Source organism: Bombina bombina, chromosome 3 (genome assembly GCF_027579735.1).
Source record: "Bombina bombina isolate aBomBom1 chromosome 3, aBomBom1.pri, whole genome shotgun sequence".
Taxonomy (NCBI): Eukaryota; Metazoa; Chordata; class Amphibia; order Anura; family Bombinatoridae; genus Bombina; species Bombina bombina.
Window position 1 is genome coordinate 368,187,775 of NC_069501.1, and position 22,144 is coordinate 368,209,918.

Below are 22,144 nucleotides of genomic sequence, written 5' to 3' on the forward strand. Positions count from 1 at the left end.
TACTGGTAGCTCCAGAATGGCCTCACAGGTTTTAGTATGTGGATCTTGTTCGAATGTCCAGTTGCCATCCTTGGCCACTTTCATTAAGGCTAGATCTTCTGTCTCAAGGTCCATTTTTCCATCAGGATCTCAAATCATTACATTTGAAGGTATGGAAATTGAACGCCTATTGCTTAGTCATAGAGGTTTCTCTGACTCAGTGAATAATACTATGTTACAGGCTCGTAAATGTGTTTCTAGAAAGATTTATTATCGAGTTTGGAAGACTTACATTTCATGGTGTTCTATTCATAAACTCTCCGGGCATTCTTTTGGATAAGGGTTTGTCTGCAAGTTCCTTGAAGGGACAAATCTCTGCCCTTTCTGTCTTATTTCACAGAAAGATTGCTAAGCTTCCTGATATTCACTGTATTGTACAGGCATTGGTTCGTATCAAGCCTGTCATTAAATCAATCTCTCCTCCCTGGAGTCTTAATTTGGTTTTGAAGGCTTTACAGGCTCTTCCATTTGAGCCTATGTATTCTTTGGACATTTAACTACTTTCTTGGAAAGTGTTGTTCCTTTTGGCCATCTCTTCTGCTAGAAGAGATTCTGAATTATCTGCTCTTTCTTGTGAATCTCATTTTCTGATTTTTCATCAGGATAAGGTGGTTTTGCGGACTTCATTTAAATTCTTAACTAAGGTTGTGAATTCTAACAACATTAATAGAGAAATTGTTGTCCCTTCCTTGTGTCCTAATCCTAAGAATTCTTTTGAGAGATCTTACATTCTTTGGATGTGGTAAGAGCTTTGAAATATTATGTTGAAGCTACTAAAGATTTCAGGAAGACTTCTAGTCTATTTGTTATCTTTTCTGGTTCTAGGAAAGGTCAGAAGGCTTCTGCCGTTTCCTTGGCATCGTGGCTAAAGCTTTTGATTCATCATGCTTATTTGGAGTCGGGTCAAGCCCCGCCTCAGAGAATTACAGCTCATTTTACTAGATCAGTCTCCACTTTGTGGGCTTTTAAGAATGAAGCTTCAGTTGATAAGATTTGCAAAGCAGCAACTTGGTCTTCTTTGTATACATTTACTAAATTCTACCGTTTTGATGTATTCGCGTCTTCGGAAGCAGTTTTTGGTAGAAAAGTTCTTCAGGCAGCTGTTTCAGTTTGATTCTTCTGCTTATATTTTAAGTTTTTCCTTTCATTCATGAGAATAAACTTATATTTTGGGTTGTGGATTAATTTTTTTCAGCGAAAAATGTCTGTTTTTATTTTTATCCCTCACTCTCTAGTGACTCTTGCGTGGAGTTCCACATCTTGGGTATTGCTATCCCATTCGTCACTAGCTCATGGACTCTTGCCAATTACATGAAAGAAAACATAATTTATGTAAGAACTTACCTGATAAATTAATTTCTTTCATATTGGCAAGAGTCTATGAGGCCCACCCTTTTTATGGTGGTTATGATATTTTTGTATAAAGCACAATTATTTCCAAATTGCTTTGTTGATGCTTTTTTACTCCTTTCTTTATCACCCCACTACTTGGCTATTCGTTAAACTGAATTGTGGGTGTGGTGAGGGGTGTGTTTGTAGGCATTTTGAGGTTTGGGAAACTTTGCCCCTCCTGGTAGGATTGTATATCCCATACGTCACTAGCTTATGGACTCTTGCCAATATGAAAGAAATGAATTTATCAGGTAAGTTCTTACATAAATTATGTTTTTTTCTATCCTAATTTGCGCTTCTTTACAGCACAGAACTTTGAAGTAGCCACTAAAAGCCACTAAAGAAGGCTAACCAAACCATTCTATTGAATCATCGTTTTTATTAGATTTTCTTTTGTCCCCAGTTTGGCTTTGGAATACATTAAAATATTCCAATTTTTTTCAGACAGTTATAATTGTTCTTTGAGCCATATGATCCTAGGATACAACCTCCTCCTTTTAAGGTGCAAGCTTATTTTACTAGGGCTATAGCCTGCTTCATGGGCTTGTCATCTTCAGTCTTCTGTAGAAAAGATTATTCAATATAACTTATTCTTCCTTTTATACACACTTTATTTTTCAGGAAAGTCATATAAAAACAGTACTAAGACATCGACTTCAAATGGGAAACATTGGCTGTGTATCAACTAGCTCCAACAGGACGGTGAAAATTATATAAAGGAAAGGGACACTTCCTTCAGACTTGTGGGAGGGTTTCTACGTATTTCTAGAAGCCTTAACATTATGTACCTATCAACGATGAAGAAATGGATCAGTAAATAACTATAAATCATTTCCCCCTAAATGTTATTATATGGAATCTTGTAGATTATTTTGGGTTATATACAAATATTCTAGCATGCATATATGCCGTTGACGTTACGTATATGTTTTGTCTTGGAGAAGATTCAGAGCAGGGCACTTGGTAGTATTAATAATGATTTTACTCCCCTTACCTGTCTGTAACCCACACAAAACAGTAATTGCACTTGGCATCTCATAACTCATTTTCAGTTACATATACAACATATATAAAAGCAAACATACTCTGTTGTAAGTCGATAACTCCAAGCCGGCTCGCATTCCTGATGAACACGCGTCCATCACTATAAGTACCAAATGTACCCACGTCAACATCGGTAAAGTAAAATAAATAGTTCAGGTCATTATTTCTTAGATAGTGAATTATTTGAAGAAGCTGATAGGCCAAATCTGCAGCTGTATCAGGAGGAGAGCTGTAGAAAGCAGTTAAAGGCATAATGCTGGTGCTTAGAAAGAGCCGTCCACATGAGCCCAAGTATTTTGGGAATGGCCACCCCTCAGCTCCTGGAAATATCTAGAACAGCAACAACTAATTAGACAAACATGTAATACAGACATTCTAAATGTATGATTTATGAACTAAAAAAAATAAAGTGAACACCTTAAGATAACAATTAATTACATCCATTTGACATAGGTATGTATTTTGGCATATGATAATTGGGACTAATGAAGCAGGATTTTGTGTGGGAGCAGCACATTTTGAGGTGTAGTTCTATGGCATGTTCTATGTTAGAGTGTTGTGGTTTGGTTGGCAGCAGATGCCCCAGTGCATAAGAAACTAAAGACAACACTCATGTGACATATTTTGTTAATTAGTATTGTCAGGGTCGAAGTTTACTAGGAAGTAAATCAATTTAAAGGGACAGTCTACACCAAAAAATTTCTTATTTAAAAGATAGATAATCCCTTTATTACCCATTCCCCGTTTTTGCATAACCAACACAGATATATTAATATACTTTTTACCTCAGTGATTACCTTGTATCTAAGCCTCTGCAGACAGCCTCCTTATCTAAGTGCCTTTGACAGACATGCGGTGTAGTCAATCAGTGAAGACTCCTAAATAACTTCACGGGAGTGAGCACAATGTTATCTATATGACACATGTGAACTAGCACAGTCTAACTGTGAAAAACTTTCAAAATGCTCTGAGCTAGGAGGCGGTTTTCAACTGTTTAGAAATCAGTTTGAGCCTAGCTAGGTTTAGCTTTTCAAAAATACCACCAAGGGAACAAAGCAAATTTGATGATAAAAGTAAATAGGAAAGTTGTTTAAAATTGCATACCCTATCTGATTCATGAAAGTTTAGTTTTAACTTTACTGTCCCTTTAAATGGACATTCTAGTCAAAATTAAACTTTCATGATTCAGAGATCACATGCCGTTTTAAACAACTTTACAATTTACTTTTATCATCAAATTTGCTTTGTTCTTTTGGTGTTCTTTGTTGAGAGCTAAACCTAGGTAGGCTAATATGCTATTTCTGAATCCTTGAAAATCACCTCTAATCTCAGTGCATTGTGAAAGTTTTTCCACAGTTTTATGATGCTAGTTCATGTGTGCCATATAGATAACGTGCTCACTCTAGTGCACTGATTTTCAAACCTGTCCTCAGGCCACCCTAACAGGCCACATTTTGAGAATATCTGAACTAGAGCACAGGTTAAACCAGTGATTTTTAACCTTTTTTTTTTTTTGCCGTGGCACACTTTTTTACATTAAAAAATCCTGTGGCACACCACCATCCCAACATTTTAAAAAAATCACACATTGTAGCCTAATACAGCATATATATATACACATACACACAAACACACACATACTGTATGTATTGTGCTGTTATGCCATGCCTCCTACAAACTACCCCTGACTGGGAGTAAAAAACAAGCAAAGTTTAAAAAATATGTCACACTGTTGTCAGTCTGCTGTGGCACACCTGAGGATCTCTCACGGCACACTGGTTGAAAAACACTGGGTTAAACAATCAGCTGATTAGTAAACATAGTTATTTTACCAGCTCTAATCCAAGGTAATCCAGAAAACCTGACCTGTTGGGGAGGCCTGAGGACAGGTTTGAAAACCAGTGCTCTAGTGTAGTTATTTATGAGTCAGCACTGATTGGCTAAAATGTGTGTCTGTCAAAAAAACTGGGATAATGGGGTAGTCTGCAGTGACAGTACAACTTATGTTCTGTAAAGGTAGATCTGTTATCTAGCTGCAGGTGGTGACTACACTGATAATTTCTAAGTGGATATTTAGCAAGAAAACAAGTAAATTGTTTGCCGTTTTTTACACAATTTGTTTCTTTTTATATTTAATTTGATGTAACATTTATTTTACATATTCTTTAACTGATTACAGAGGGTGTGACATGTAAATAGGTTATACATAAATAGGTTGTTTATAAATTATGCTGTCTGACAGATCACCACTCCTTGTACTGTACTTATTTTTCAACTAAAGAAGTGTAAAATTGGTCACTTACTTGTAGTACAATTGGATGTGCATTAACTGACAATGTATACAGTAGCCTCAGTTTGTCTTTGTCAGTTAGGTGAGTCATGTAGACACTACCAGCATCAAACACTTCAGTATAACGGCGAACAATTCTGTCTAGAAGACGTTGGGAAGGACATAGAAGAAATGGAGTTTGTAGACTCTGCCATAAAAATGGGTAACAAAAGATTATTGCAGATTTGTACAACAAGACTGGACTATAACCCAAAGTATCATCACTGATAAAATGTACTATTGTTCAAAGTGGCAATAATTAAACCTAATATTTTTGCAAACATTGCTAGAAAATGGTACTTTATTCAGGATTGGTTCAAATGTACCTTATCACTAAAAAAGATATTTGATTTAGACAGCACTAGTAAACTATTATGTAAAAAAAAATAAAAAAAATTGTAGTTTATTATTTTATTTATATTTGCGCACACTCTCTCTCTCTCTCTCTCTCTCTCTCTCTCTCTCTCTCTCACACTCACTCACTCACTCACTCACTCTCTATCACACACACACACACACTTTCTCTCTCACACACTCACTCTCTTTCTCACACACTCTCTCTCTCACACACTCACTCTCTCTCACACACACACACTCTCTCTAGAGGAAAAGTTCTGTTATCATTTATACATGTGGTAAACAGTACCGTGAGCAAAAGTACTATGATTAATTGTGATGAACAGTACTCAATAAATATTTCTTTGAGGACAGTCTTATAATGAACAGAACTGCAACATGCTTATGATCAAGATGTGAATTGTTCTATTATGATGAACAGTCCTGTGCAGGTCTGGACTGAGCATAGGGCATACAGTGCATTTGTCTGGTGGGCCTGGGACAGTGCATTTGTCTGGTGGGCCTGGGACAGTTGCTGGCCAGTGCCCTGACTTTCACTGCCTTACTGTGACTGTGAGCTAGGTTAGGGCCAATCCCACCGCACTGAGGTGCCTATTATTTTAAACAATCGTGACTACACAGGCTGATGAACAATACACAGTTATTGCTTATTTACAATGGCAAGAAAAAGTAGGAGAATCCTTTAGAAATTACTGCATTTATCTACGTTTGTGTTAAATCTGGTTTGATGTCCATTTAAGTTACAGTAAACAACAAACACAATCTTTTTAACTTATAACAAACAAATTATTGTATTGTTTTTGTACATATTGAAAATATCATTAAAATATTCACAGTATAGGTTGGAAAAAGTACGAAACCCTAGGTTAATGACTTTAAAAAAAAAAAGCTAACTATATTTGGAAATTGGCAAACCTGGTATCCAATTAATGAAACAAGATTGGAGGTGTCAGTTAGAGCTACTTTGACTTATAAAAAGCACTCAAACATTTTGAGATTGCTTTTCCCAAATGCATCTGTTGATGTGAATAGAGCTCTCAAAAGACCTGCAATCAAGAATTGTTGCATTGCATAAAGCTGGAAAGGGTTACACAGTTATTTTAAATAGCTTAGACATTCATCTGTCCACTGTTAGACAAATTGTCTATAAATGAAGACGATTTAATACTGTGGCTACTCTCCCTAGAAGTGGCCGTCCAGCCAAGGTGTCTCAAAGGACACACCACTAAATTCTCAATGAGGAAAAAAAGAACCCTAGAGTGACAGCTAAGAAACTTGAAGAAATCATTGGAACTGGTTAAAATATCTGTTCATGAGTCTATTATACGGAAAACATTGAACAAGCATGGTGCTTTCCCAAAAAAAAACATTGATGTGCACCTTAAGTTTGCGAAAGACCACATTGGCAAGGGCACCGCATATCAACGGATAAGTACGGTGGAGGAACCATCATGATTTGGGGCTGCTTTAGGGCCTGGACCACTTGCCATAATTGAGGGAAAATTAATTTCCAAATTTATAAAGATATCCTACAGGAAAATACCAGGGTGGCTGTGCGCCAGCTGAACCTCAGTAGAAGTTGAGTGATGCAGCAGGATTCTGAACATCTAAGCAAATCCACTGCAGAATGACTTCAAAAAAAGAAAATCTGCCTTTTGGAGTGACCCAGTCAGAGCCCAGACCTTAACCCCATACAGATGCTGTGGAATGACCTTAAGAGAACTGTTCACACCAGACATCCTAAGAATATGGCTGAGCTGAAGCAGTTCTCTAATGAAAAGTGGTCCAAAATTCCTCCTGAATGCTGTGAAGGTCTAATGCAAAGCTACTAGAAACACTTGGTTGAGCTAATTGCAGCAAAGAAGGATCAACTAGCTATTAAATCCAAGTGTTCACTTACTTTTTCCACAGCACAGTGAATGTTTAATGGGATGTGTTCAATAAAGACATGACAAATTATAATTGTGTTTGTCTATACTTATGACATTGATGAAGATGAGATTACATTTTATGACCAATTCATTCAGAAAACCAACTAATTTCAAAGGGTTCACATACATTTATTTGGCACTGTAAGTGTGAATTTCAATAGCGGCATCAAACCCAAATCTTTTCTTTCATTATTCAGAGTGTGTCATTTTAAATAACTTTACAATTGATTTATTTTATCTAATTTGTTCTCTTTGTATCCTTTGATGCAAAATATACCTAGGTAGGCTCAGAAGCTGCTGATTGGTAGCTGCACATATATGCATCTTTTGATTGGCTTTTAGCTACCTCCCAGTAGTGCTTTGCTGCTCCTTCATCAAAGAATAATACGCAAATTAAGCAAATTAGATAATAGACATAAACTGAAAAGTTGTATTCTCTATCTGAAATATGAAATCATTTTTTTTCTGTTTACGAACAACCAGTTTACAAAATACAGTAACAGAAGGATGTTGCAAACTTTACATTTTATCCCTAAATCAAACTAGTACAGTATACTTGTCAGTTTGGGGTATAATTAAAGTACAAAAGGGGGGGGGGGCTGAAGGATCATTATTACTAGAAATGCCTGGGTCTGTTTTTGGTCCCAGTCCGGCCATGGTCCTGTGATGAAACAGCTGAACACCATTGGGTTAATTTAGCATTACACATATATCTATAGGCCCAAATATTTTTTCTTTAATTTTATTTGACATTGCCAATATAATAACAATATTTTTAATATGGACATTTTGTTTGGCTACATGGCATCATGGACACCTGACTGCCTCAGTCAGAAAGCTTAAAATGGACCATCATTAGATCTTCCAGCACGACAATGATCCAAAACATACATCAAAATCAACACAAAAATGGTTTACTGGCCAAAAAAAATCAAGGTCCTGCCATGGCCATCCCAGTCCACTGACTTGAACCCTATAGAAAACCTGTGGAGTGAACTGAAGAGGAGAGTCCACTAGCGTCAACCTCAAAATTTGAAGGATATGGAGAGATTCTGTATATAGGAATGGTCTCAGATCCCTTGGCATGTATTCTCAAACTTCATCAGGCATTATAGGAGAAGACTCAGAGCTGTTATCTTGGCAAAGGGAGGTATCACAAAGTATTGACTAAAAGGGTGCCAATAATTGTGCCACACATATATTTAACAAAGATTTTTTTTTTTGATAAACCTGTTTGCAATCATTTGATATCCATGAGAGCAGAGTATTTTTTGTGTATTTTTTTAACAAAAGATCAAAAGGTTAAAGAATAAAGACAATTTTTTACAGCCTTCTTTGCGCAAATTTACCAAGGGTGCCAATATTAGTGGAGGGCATTTTCAGAAACAGAAAATAATCATTATGAACTTTAACGGTTGCATAATAATACAATGTTGAACAAAACGCTTGTGCTATGATCAAGAGGCACTGCAGCTCAATCATAAAAGGAGCAAATGGTGGCTACAGTGTATAAATAAATCATCAATATTAAATCAGACATGGTAAAAAAGAGAAATGTCACAATAAAGGGCTAGAGTATGAGTGGAGCACAAGCGATAAGGGGTTTATCGCGGGTGTTTGCGCATGTTGGGTTTTTTGCTGCTATTACAAGTTAAAGGAAACAAGATCGATTGAGTGCAATTGAAGTAAACATGCTTCGTGTTAGCACAACCTCAGAGCTCTGGTTAACTGTTTCGCCAAAAAAAAAAAAAATGTCCCGAAACATCAAAAATACATTACAAAGTACAGTTACACTCATAATAACACTATCTAATAAAAATAAAACAAAAAATATTGCATAAAAAAGTTATAAGGGCTCAAAGATATGAGGTCTCTCTCCCTCACCGGTTCATTCCTATCTTCTTTCAAACACGCAAACTGAGATTGCCCTTACCAAGGTTACTAACGATCTTCTCTCTGCTAAAAGTATTGGCCACTACTCTATACTCATCTTACTTGACCTCTCAGCTGCCTTCGACACAGTTAACCACCCCCTCCTCCTACAGACCCTTAGCTCTTTTGGCCTCTGTGGCACTGCTCTTTCTTGGATTCACTCCTATCTTTTTCACAGGTCTTTCTCTGTGTCATTTGCCAGCGACTCCTACTCTCCAATGCCTCTGTCTGTTGGAGTACCTCAAGGATCTGTTCTGGGTCCTCTAATCTTCTCCATTTATACTTCTTCACTGGGTAAACTTATCAACAGTTATGGCTTCAAATATCACCTCTATGCTGATGACACCCAAATCTACCTCTCCACACCTGCTCTCTTTCCCTCTGTCCTGTCTCATGTCAGCGACTGCTTACCTGGTATCTCTTCCTGGATGGCCTCTCACCACCTAAAGATTAACATGTCCAAGACTGAGCTCCTTCTAATCCCCTCTCTAATAAACAAGTATACTCCAGCCCGCCCACTAAGATCCAACAATAACCTGCTCCTTGCATCTTCAACTATCATCTCTTCCCATGCTAGACTGCAGGACTTCTGTTATGCAGCACCTACCCTCTGGAACTCTCTCCCTCGTGCTGTCAGGCTTTGCCCAAATCTTTCTTCCTTTAAATGCTCCCTGACTTTTTTGTTCAGAGAAGCCTACCACCCAACTCAATAATAAATTAATTTCACTTCCCTCATCTAACTCTGCATTAACATCTTTCTCAATCTTGCAGTCCTCACCTCCTCTTTCTCAACCTCCTACCCTTCTAGATTGTAAGTTCCCATGGGAATAGGGTCCTCAATTTCTCCTGTATGTTTTTGTAAATTTTGTCCGTCTCTTACAAGTTTTATTTAAATTAATTGTACCAATGGACAGCGCTGCGGAATATGTTGGTGCTTCATAAATAAAGTATATAAATAATATATATATAACTTGTAATATAAGCGCAACCCAACGCACACAAAAAGCTTACTTCTAGTGCAGTTAACGCTCGAGTGAAGTAGTATATGCAGGTGTTTTGTGTATACTGATTCTTGTTTTATAAACTTGATATAATTTTTTGCATATATTTCAGTATGAAGTAAAACAGGACTTCTGGATAAATTCCTTTGTCTTTCAAGAGATTGGGATTTTTTCTTTTTGTAAGAAGCAAATTCCTCCTAATTGATCAGCTAACCTGAAACTCTTTGGCAAGAGTCCCATGGTGCAGGAATTATCAAAAAAAGTGTGGAAGCTGAAGGTTGTAAGGTTTAATCCAGCTATGACTGTTAGTTTTAAAAGGAGACTGTTAAGGTGGCTGCTTTTATCTTTTGGGTCCAGGGCTGAAGAACATTGTTTTGGTTGTCCCTGTTTTTGTCTCAGGGCTGAACCAGATCTTTATGCCAAGAAATAAGGGTATTTTCTTTATTATTTAAGGCTTAAGCATTTTAGACTGTATTATAAAAGTACTTGGTCTCAAATTGGAAGCAATTTGTATTAGTACCTAATCCTATACCTAAATATCCTTATCCTTTAGGATTACCTTGAAGTGTGTCTTTTCTAGGAGACATTAAGATTCTATCCTAATGTGTTTATTGCTGGTGGATTCATGCATAATATAGTTTAGAATGTGTGCCTGTTCTGGAATCCTGCTTCTTTTCCATCAGTAGCTCACTGCATTTGCATCCCTTTTTTATGTTTAGGCACAATTAGTGATTAGAGATTCTCTGCAATTGGTTTAGCAGTTTTCTCTTTATTTGTCTGGGTTTTTTTTTCTCATAGAGCTTTTTTAATCTTGGTCCATCTTAAAAGTTTTATCTTTGTGTTTTTTGTAGGCCTCATTGGCCTCTTTATCTGGGGTAAAACCTTTTAAGGTCTATTTTTTCCATCTAGATCTCAAGTCTCTGAACTTGAAGACATGGAAATTAATCGCTTGATTCTTAGGCATAGGACTTTCACTGATTATGTGATTAAAACCCTGATTCACGCTTTTAAGTCTGCAACTATGATATTTTGAAAGTTTTTTTTATCTCATGTTGTTTTAATCATGTTTTTTTCTGGCATTCTTTAAGAATTCCTAGGTTTCTATAGTTTTTGCAGGATGGTCTAGATAAGGGTCTATCTCCCAGTTCTCTAAAGGGGCAGTTTTTCTGCTTTTTCAGTTTTGTTCCACAGAAAGATTACTAATCTTCCTAATGTTCTTTGTTTTGTTCAGGCCCTGGTTCATATTAATCTGTTATCAAACCAATTTCTCCTCCATAGAATCCTTTTATGGTGTTATGGGTATGGCAGGTTCCTCCTTACTGAACCTATAGATAGACTGGTCATTTTCCAACTTTCTTGGAAAGTGTTATTTCTTTTGGCTATTTTTTCTGCTAGAATAATTTCTGGGTTACCTGCTCTTTTTTGTGATCCTTCTTATCTGATGTTTCTTCAAGATAAGGCTGTTTTTTGGTCTTCATTTTTATTTCTTTCCTAAGGTGGTTTCTTCAGACAAGCTGAGAGATTGTTGTCCCTTCTTTGCATCACTTGGATTGTTTGGGCACTTGAATATTTCGATGTTGCTACTAGGATTTTAGAAAAAAATTTAGTTTGTTCTTCCTTCTGATCCTAGGAAGGGTCGGAAGACTTCTGCTGTTTCTTTAGCCCTTTTGATAAAACTTTTGTTTTTCAAACCTTTTTGGAGGCAGGTCTGCCTCCGCTGCAGCGGATTTCTGCTCATTCTTCTAGGTCACTTGCAACTTCTTGGATTTTTAAGAATTAGGCTTCAGTTTATCTAAATTGCTAGGCAGTTTTCTTTGATTTCTTATTCAGTTCTCCTTTTTGACGTTTCTGCTTCTTCTGAAGCAGACTTTGATAGAAGTTTCTTCAGGCAGTTGTCTCAGTTAGATTTGTTTGGCTGTTTGCGTTTTTTAGGTGCACATGACTGTGTATATATATATATATATATATATATATATTTATTTATATATATGTGTGTATCTATATATGTATGTATTTATTTAATTTAAGGAAGAATATGTTTATTTGAGGCTGTGTATTTATTTTTCAGTGGAAAAGATGTTTTTTAAATCCCTCCCTTTATGTTATGACTCCACAGCTTGGGTGTTAGTTCCCATGAGTTATGGATTGTGGACTTTCAAGACCTGTATGAAAGAAAACATAATTTATACTTACCTGATTTCTTTTATGGTGGTGAGAGTCAACGAGACACCACCCTTGTGTTTTTTCTGGGGTTAGTTTTTTTCTTTAGCACATCTTCCCTGCTCCTTTTTGGCTCTTATTCCTTTTTCTTACCTCACTTGCTTGGCTATATGTTAGACTAAGGAATGTGTGAGGTGGGAGGGGTTTTATAGAGCTCTTGGGGTTTGGGACTCTTTGCCTCCTCCTAGTGGTAGAGAAGGGTAATTCCCATGAATAATGGATCAGGTAAATAAATTAAATAAATTATGTTTTTCAGTTTGTTGCTCTACCATTTGGTCTGGCTACAGCTACAGAATATTCACAAAGGTTCTGGGTGCCATTTTGTCTGTAATCAGAACTCAGGGTGTTGCTGTGTTTCCATACCTGGATGACATCTTGGTTCAAGCTCCATCTATTCCATTAGCAGAACCTCCCACCAACCGAATCTTGTTGTTTCTTCAACAACATGGCTGGAGGATCAGGATCTGATTTCTCAAACAAAGGTAACTTTCATACGGCTAGATTTGGAGTTTTGTCGGTAACGACCCGAAAAACTAACGCCGGCTTTTTTCTGGCCGCACCATAAAATAACTCTGGTATTGAGAGTCCACATAAAGGCTGCGTTAGGCTCCAAAAAAAGGAGCGTAGAGCATTTTTAACGCAGCTTCAACTCTCGATACCAGAGTTGCTTACGGACGCGGCCAGCCTCAAAAACGTGCTTGTGCACGATTCCCCCATAGAAAACAATGGGGCTGTTTGAGCTGAAAAAAAACCTAACACCTGCAAAAAAAGCCGCGTTCAGCTCCTAACGCAGCCCCATTGTTTGCTATGCGTAAACACTTCCTACGTCTGCACCTAACACTCTAACATGTACCCCGAGTCTAAACACCCCTAACCTTACACTTATTAACCCCTAATCTGCCACCCCCGCTATCGCTGACCCCTGCATATTATTATTAACCCCTAATCTGCCGCTTCGTAAACCGCCGCTACTTACATTATCCCTATGTACCCCTAATCTGCTGCCCTAACATCGCCGACCCCTATATTATATTTATTAACCCCTAATCTGCCCCCCACAACGTCGCCTCCACCTGCCTACACTTATTAACCCCTAATCTGCCGACCGGACCTGAGCGCTACTATAATAAAGTTATTAACCCCTAATCCGCCTCACTAACCCTATAATAAATAGTATTAACCCCTAATCTGCCCTCCCTAACATCGCCGACACCTAACTTCAATTATTAACCCCTAATCTGCCGACTGGAGCTCACCGCTATTCTAATAAATGTATTAACCCCTAAAGCTAAGTCTAACCCTAACACTAACACCCCCCTAAGTTAAATATAATTTACATCTAACGAAATTAATTATCTCTTATTAAATAAATTATTCCTATTTAAAGCTAAATACTTACCTGTAAAATAAATCCTAATATAGCTACAATATAAATTATAATTATATTATAGCTATTTTAGGATTAATATTTATTTTACAGGCAACTTTGTATTTATTTTAACCTGGTACAATAGCTATTAAATTGTTAAGAACTATTTAATAGTTACCTAGTTAAAATAATTACAAAATTACCTGTAAAATAAAGCCTAACCTAAATTACAATTAAAACTAACACTATACTATCATTAAATTAATTAAATAAAATACCTACAATTACCTACAATTAAACCTAACACTACACTATCAATAAATAAATTAAATACAATTCCTACAAATAACTACATTGAAATAAACTAACTAAAGTACAAAAAATAAAAAAGAACTAAGTTACAAAAAATAAAAAAATATTTACAAACATAAGAAAAATATTACAACAATTTTAAACTAATTACACCTACTCTAAGCCCCCTAATAAAACAACAAAGACCCCCAAAATAAAAAATGCCCTACCCTATTCTAAATTACTAAAGTTCAAAGCTCTTTTACCTTACCAGCCCTGAACAGGGCCCTTTGCGGGGCATGCCCCAAGAAGTTCAGCTCTTTTGCCTGTAAAAAAAAAAACATACATACCCCCCCCCCAACATTACAATCCACCACCCACATACCCCTAATCTAACCCAAACCCCCCTTAAATAAACCTAACACTAAGCCCCTGAAGATCTTCCTACCTTATCTTCACCCTGCCAGGTTCACCGATCCGTCCTGAAGAGCTCCTCCGATGTCCTGATCCAAGCCCAAGCGGGGGGCTGAAGAGGTCCATGATCCGGCCTGAAGTCTTCATCCAAGCGGGAGCTGAAGAGGTCCATGATCCGGATGAAGTCTTCATCCAAGCGGGAGCTGAAGAGGTCCATGATCCGGATGAATTCTTCTATCAACGGCATCTTCAATCTTCTTTCTTCCGGATCCATCTTGCAGACCTCCAACGCGGAACATCCTCTTCTCCCGACGCCTACTAGCCGAATGACGGTTCCTTTAAGGTACGTCATCCAAGATGGCGTCCCTCGAATTCCTATTGGCTGATAGGATTCTATCAGCCAATCGGAATTAAGGTAGGAATATTCTGATTGGCTAATGGAATCAGCCAATCAGAATCAAGTTCAATCCGATTGGCTGATCCAATCAGCCAATCAGATTGAGCTCGCATTCTATTGAGCTCCAGTCGGCAGATTAGGGGTTAATAAGTGTAGGCAGGTGGAGGAGACGTTGAGGGGGGCAGATTAGGGGTTAATAAATATAATATAGGGGTCGGCGGTGTTAGGGGCAGCAGATTAGGGGTACATAAGGATAACGTTGGGTGGCGGTGCTTTGCGGTCGGCAGATTAGGGGTTTAATTATTGTAGGTAGCTGGCTGCGACGTTGTGGGGGGCAGATTAGGGGTTAATAAATAAATATAGGGGTCGGCGGTGTTAGGGGCAGCAGATTAGGGGTACATAGCTATAATGTAGCTGGCGGCGGGCGTGCGGTCGGCAGATTAGGGGTTAATAAGTGTAGGTAGGTGGAGGCGACTTTGTGGGGGGCAGGTTAGGGGTTAATAAATATAATACAGGGGTCAGCGGTGTTAGGGGCAGCAGATTAGGGGTACATAAGGATAACGTAGGTGGCGGTTGGCAGATTAGGGGTTAAAAAAATTTATTCGAGTGTCGGCGATGTGGGGGGATCTCGGTTTAGGGGTACATAGGTAGTTTATGGGTGTTAGTGTACTTTAGAGTACAGTAGTTAAGAGCTTTATAAACCGGCGTTAGCCCAGAAAGCTCTTAACTACTGACTTTTTTCCTGCGGCTGGAGTTTTGTCGTTAGATGTCTAACGCTCACTTCAGACACGACTCTAAATACCGGAGTTAGAAAAATCCCATTGAAAAGATAGGATACGCAATTTACGTAAGGGGATCTGCGGTATGGAAAAGTCGCGGCTGAAAAGTGAGCGTTAGACCCTATTTTGAGTGACTCCAAATACCGGCGGTAGCCTAAAACCAGCGTTAGGAGCCTCTAACGCTGGTTTTCACGGCTAACGCCAAACTCCAAATCTAGGCCTTAGTTTTTCAAATCAATTAGATTCAAATAGATTCACAAACGCTAGGATTTACCATCACTTTAACTTATTAGTCTCATAATTGTTCTTTTAAATAAGAGGGTATTATTTTTATTAAAGTGAAAGTAAAGTAAATGATTCAGATAGGGCATGTGATATAAACAACTTTCCAATTTACTTTTAACATCAAATTTGCTTGGTTCTCTTGGTATTTTCTGTTGAAGGCTAAACCTAGGTAGGCTCATATGCTAATTTCTAAGCCTTTGAAGGCCACCTCTTATATTGGTGCATTTTATAAGCTTTTCACAGCTAGATAGTGCTAATTTATGTGTGCCATATAGATAACATAGTGCTCATTCCTGTGGAGTTATGCAACAGTCACCACTAATTGGCTGAAATGTCAGTTAGTAAAAAACACTGTCATAAGGGGGCCATCTGTAGAGGTTTAGAAATAGGTAATTACAGAGGTAAAAAGTATATTAATATAACTGTGTTGGTTATGCAAAACTGGAGAATCGGTAATAAAGGGATTATCTATCTTTTTAAACAATAGCACATTTTAAGTAGGTTGTCCATTTAACCTGAAAGATGGTATAATTGAAAACAGGAACAATCAATCCTATTAATAGGCCCTTATATATACACATCAGTAAACCATAAATAGTTTAGATTAATAGGGAGAAGCTCTTAGAGATAAACCAGCAGCTCACATTTATACATAATAGTAGACATATTATCTCTATCTTATCAAGCCATAAGATGTCATCAGTAGAGATAGTAGTGTCTTATTATTCCTCCCCAATCACTAAGCAGTATTACAACATATCACTGAAAGGAAAAAAAATGATAAACTACAACCTTTGGCAAAGTCAGAGAGTCTCAATCTGGTCAAGTGGTTAACAGTAGATTTAGCCAATCTCAATTCTATATAAGGAATTTGGAGCAATGTTTGGGAGCACTATGTGCCAGGACATGCAGGCTTCACAAGGATCTTGCCTACGCAGGGTTAAGCTGCTTCTAGGTAGGTAATATCCTCTTTATTTCCCACCATGAAGAGGTTGACCTTACAGTTATAGACATGCTAGTGAATTCAAGTCCTCTGAGTGGATGTAGAACTTGGAGCTGCCTTAAACCTGCCTCATTAAGGGTCAAATTACAAGTGGAGCATTATATAATGCTCCCTTTAGAGCATCAACTGCGCTAGAAGTAAGCTTTTTGCATGTGTCAGGTTGTGCTTGTATTATGAGTTGAAAGTAAACTGTGTGCGATAATGCATTCCCCCAAGACAATGGAGCAAAAAAGGTGGAAAAAACCTAACATCCTACTTGCACTCATACATAGCAGAATATGTTCTATTTATTCATAAATACATATTTATTTATATATATATATATATATATATATATATATATATATATATATATATATATATATCTGTATTTTGGTACAATATTTATTTATACCTATATATATATACATATACATGATTATATATAGGTATAAATATATACAGATATATATAGGAATATCTATTTATAAATACATAGAACATATTCTGATATGTACAGAACATTGGATGTTAAATATTTACAGTAAATACATAATACATAGTTAAAACCATTATTAAATATAAATATTGCATTCCGGTGAGTGGTGCTTCAAGATGGCCACGGACTTGTTTTGCTACGTTTTAGTCTCCTGCTTTTAGGACAATTTGTGGCCACAATACTCTCCATCCATACCTCCCTTGGCAATAATTGTGGTCGGGAAATCTACAGGATCAAGATCTAAAATCTCTTGGCTGCCAAGGAGTTATTTAATTTTACTGAAGCCATTGGGCTCTATAGTAAACTTTGAACTCAGCTCGCCATATTTACCCACCAGTTTAACAAGATGCAGCACATCATCACTATTCTGAGTGACATGTTCACACCATTATTAGATAATGAAAAACTAGATATGGCGCCCAGTAATGACTCCTAGCTCACTTACTATCCAATCCTTCCCTAAGATTGAAAAACTGAAATCACTAAATTATTTAAAAAATTAAGTAAGGCAGCGCTAAAAAATCTCAGGGGTCTAGGGAGGCAATAAATCTTATTTCAGTTAAAACAATACCAAACTTTTGATAAAATCCTCTAAATTTAAATATTTTTGAAATATAATGTAATATATTATAAATTACATGTTTTATGTTGAAAAATGTATCAATATGGCTCCTTATTATATGTATATTATTATTTCATCTATACAATTGCTCTGATGTAAATTTATAGATAATGCTATATTTTAAAATTCACCATTTATAAAGAGGTAATTCATAATAGATCCACCTCAATAAAACTCTATCGAAAGCAAATTCCGAACCAACTATTACCACCTAAAAAAAGAATAAAGCATTACCACCTTAAAGATGACTATGATGCGTAGCTTAATCAACCAATAAACTGAAGAGGAGGGATATTTAAATGCCCATAACCAAAGAGAAAGAATACGTCTTAATAAAGCCCATACCATGGCGAAACGTATTGACATTACCAGCAGATCACTATAAAAATCAAGTTTCCAATATTGGATAAAGACATTGCAAAAGGACTCCCCCTGCATGATCTTGAAATTGTCAAGTACAGGGAGCACAAACGGCCGTTTGTTGTATTGAGACAGTCCTAAACATGCTGGAGCGTGCAACAGAGAAAATAATCTGAAACCAATAGAAAGCGAGATGAGAGTGACATCATCACAGCCACACTTGGTCTTTTTAAAGGTTCTCTGTTATTGGTCGTAGAGATTCATCTCCTACCTCCCTTTTCAGATCGACGATATACTCTTATACCATTACCTCTGCTGATACTTTTTTAGTACTGGTTTGGCTATCTGCTATATGTGGATGGGTGTCTTTCAGTAAGTATGTTTTCTTTATTTAAGACACTCTCAGCTATGGTTTGGCGCTTTATGTATTTAATATAAAGTTTTAAATATATGTATTTTACTTATATTTGCCATGAGTCAGGTCTATATATATTTGCTTTTGCAGACTGTCAGTTTCAGTTTGGAAAGCATGTTTTAGGAAGTTATTTTTCTTACCTGGGGTATAGTCCTTTTTTCAAATTGACTGTTTTTTCTTTAAATTTCGAAGGCAAAATTAGGCTTGCGGGGTCGCAAAATGCTATTATTTATTGCGTTATTCTTGGCGCTAGAATTTTAGCATGAAGGTACGTCTTTGATGACGCAAGTTCGTCATTTCCGGCGTCTTAGTTGATGCCAGGTTTCCTTGCACAAGGTTGTTATGTCTGTTATGATGCGAGTTGCGTCATTTCCGGATGTTGTTGGCACCACTTGCGTCGTGCGTCGTGCGTCATACTTGGCGCCAAAAAAATTATTTTATTTTTCACCCCACTTCCTATATGCCTCTTGCCTTTTATATGTTTAGAGGGCTATGCTGTTTGCATTTTCTCCCATTCCTGAAACTGCCATATAAGGAAATTGTAAATTTTGCTTTAATGTTGTTTTTTCTTTTACATTTTGCAAGATGTCTCAATCTGATCCTGTCTCAGAAGCAACAGTTGGAACCCTGCTGCCTGATCACAGTTCTACCAAAGCTAAATGTATCTGTTGTAAATTAGCTGAGATTATATCTCCAGCTGTAGTATGTTACAGTTGTCATGATATGCTTTTGCACGCAGAAAACATTTCCATCAGTACTAGTACAGTTTCTGTTGTTCCTTCAACATCTAATGTACATGATATCCCTGTTGATATGAAAAATTATATTGCTGATGCGATACAGAAGGCTTTGTCTGCTATTCGGCCTTCTAATAAATAAAAGGTCTTTTAAAACTTCTCATAAAATTGATGAGATTTCTAATGACCGACAACATACTGAAATATCCTCCTCTGATGAGGATCTCTCTGATTCAGAAGATCCTACCTCAGACATTGACACTGACAAATCTACTTATCTTTCAAGATTGAGTATATTATTTCCTTGTTAAAAGAAGTGTTGGTTGCTTTGGATATTGAGGAGTCTAGTCCTCTTGATATCAAAACTAGAAAACATTTAAATTCTGTTTATAAACCTCCTGTGGTTACTCCTGAAGTTTTTCCAGTTCCTGATGCTATTTCTAATGTGATTGCTAAGGAATGGATTAAGTCTGGTACTTCTTTCATTCCTTCTTCTAGGTTTAAAAGGTTGTACCCTTTGCCAGTGGCTAGATTAGAGTTTTGGGAAAAAGTCCTCAAAGTTGATGGGGCTATTTCTACTCTTGCCAAACGTACTACTATTCCTATGGAAGACAGTACTTCTTTTAAAGATCCTTTAGATAGGAAACTTGAATCTTATCTAAGGAAAGCTTATTTATATTCTGGCTATATTCTCAGGCCTGCCATTTCTATGGTTGATGTTGCGGCGGCATCAACCTTTTGATTGGATAGCTTAGCGCAACAGTAAACAGATCCTGATTTGTCTAGCATTGTTCGTTTGCTTCAACATGCTAATCATTTTATTGGTGACGCTATTTTTGATATAATCAAAATTGATGTTAAATCTGTGTCTTTAGCTATTTTAGCTAGAAGAGCTTTATGGCTCAAATCTTGGAATGCTGACATGGTATCTAAGTTTAGATTACTATCTCTTTCTTTCAATGGTAACAATTTATTTGGTTCTCAGTTTGATTCAATTATTTCAACTATCACTGGGGGAAGGGAGTTTTTTTGCCTCAGGATAAAAGATCTAAGGGTAAATCTAAAGCTTCTAATAATTTTCGTTCTTTTCAACAGAATAAGGAACAGAAAACTAATTCTTCCCCTAAAGACTCTGGTTCCAATTGGAAACCTTCTTCAAGTTGGAATAAATCCAAGCCTTTTAAGAAACCAAAGCCAGCCCCCAAGTCTGCATGAAGGTGGGGCCCTCAATCCAGTTCATCTGGTGGGGGGCAGATTGAAATTATTCCAAGACATTTGGGCAGATTCTGTTCAAAATCAGTGGATTCAGAGCATTGTCTCTCAAGGGTATCGAATAGGATTCAGAGTAACACCTCCTGTGAGAAGATTCTTTCTCTCTCATGTTCCAGAAAATCCGGTGAAGGCTCAGGCTTTTCTGAAGTATGTTTCAGATCTAGAGCTTTCAGGGGTAATATTTGCAGTTCCGTTTCAGGAACAGGGTCTGGGGTTTTATTCAAATCTATTCATTGTCCCAAAGAAAGAAAATTTATTCAGGCCAGAGTCCGAACTTTCAAGATGGTGACTATGAGGACTATTTTGCCTTTTGTTCAGCAAGGTCATTATATGTCCACGATAGACTTACAGGATGCATATCTTCACATTCTGATTCATCCAGACCACTATCGGTTTCTGAGATTCTCTTTTCTAGACAAGCATTACCAATTTGTCACTCTTCCATTTGACCTAGCAACAGCTCCAAGGATCTTTTCAAAGGTTCTCGGTGCCCTTCTATCTGTAATCAGAGAACAGGGTATTGTGGTGTTTCCTTATTTGGACGATATCTTGGTACTAGTCTTTACATTTAGCCAAATCTCACACAAATCAACTAGTGTTGTTTCTTCAAAGACATGGTTGGAGGATCAATTTACCAAAGAGTTTCTTGATTCCTCAGACAATTGTCACCTTTTTAGGTTTTCAGATAGATTCAGTGTTCATGACTCTGTCTTTAACTGACAAGAGACAAATTAAATTGGTTTCAGCTTGTCAAAACTTTCAGTCTCAATCATTCCCTTCAGTGGCTATGTGCATGGAAGTTTTAGGTCTCATGACTGCAGCATCGGACGCCGCAATCCCCTTTGCTCGTTTTCATATGAGACCTCTACAGCTTTGTATGCTGAATCAATGGTGCAGGGATTATACTCGGATATCACAATTGATATACTTAAATCCCAACATTCAACTCTCTCTGACTTGGTGGTTAGACCATCATCGTATAGTTCAAGGGGCTTCTTTTGTTTGTCCTACCTGGACTGTGATCACAATAGATGCAAGTCTTTCAGGTTGGGGAGCTGTCTGGGGATCTCTGACAGAACAAGGGGTTTGGAAACCTCAAGAGGCGAGGTTACCAATCAATATTTTAGAACTCCGTGCTATTTTCAGGGCTCTTAAGGTTTGGCCTCTGTGAAAGAGAGAACCATTCATTTATTTTCAGACGGACAATATCACAACAGTGGCATATGTCAATCATCAGGGTGGGACTCGCAGTCCCCTAGCTATGTAAGAAGTATCTCGGATACTTTCTTGGGCGGAATCCAGCTCTTGTCTAATTTCTGCAGTGCATATCCCAGGTGTAGAAAATTGGGAAGCAGATTATCTCAGTCGTCAGACCTCTCTCCATCCAGATGTCTCTCCATCCAGATGTATTTTGTCAGATTGTACAGATGTGGGGTCTTCCAGATATAGATCTGATGGCTTCTCATCTAAACAAGAA

At 37.4% G+C, this 22,144-nt stretch overlaps 1 protein-coding gene across 1 annotated transcript in view; it reads right to left on the reverse strand.

The window, feature by feature from the left end:
- DIPK2B (divergent protein kinase domain 2B) overlaps positions 1 to 22,144 on the reverse strand; it is a 224,595-nt gene that overhangs the window by 30,540 nt on the left and 171,911 nt on the right. The window contains exons 3-4 of the mRNA XM_053706501.1: positions 4,779 to 4,952; positions 2,517 to 2,805 (exon numbers count right to left, since the gene is read on the reverse strand). Of these exons, the coding sequence (XP_053562476.1) occupies positions 2,517 to 2,805; positions 4,779 to 4,952 (463 nt within the window). The remainder of the gene's footprint in view (positions 1 to 2,516; positions 2,806 to 4,778; positions 4,953 to 22,144) is intronic.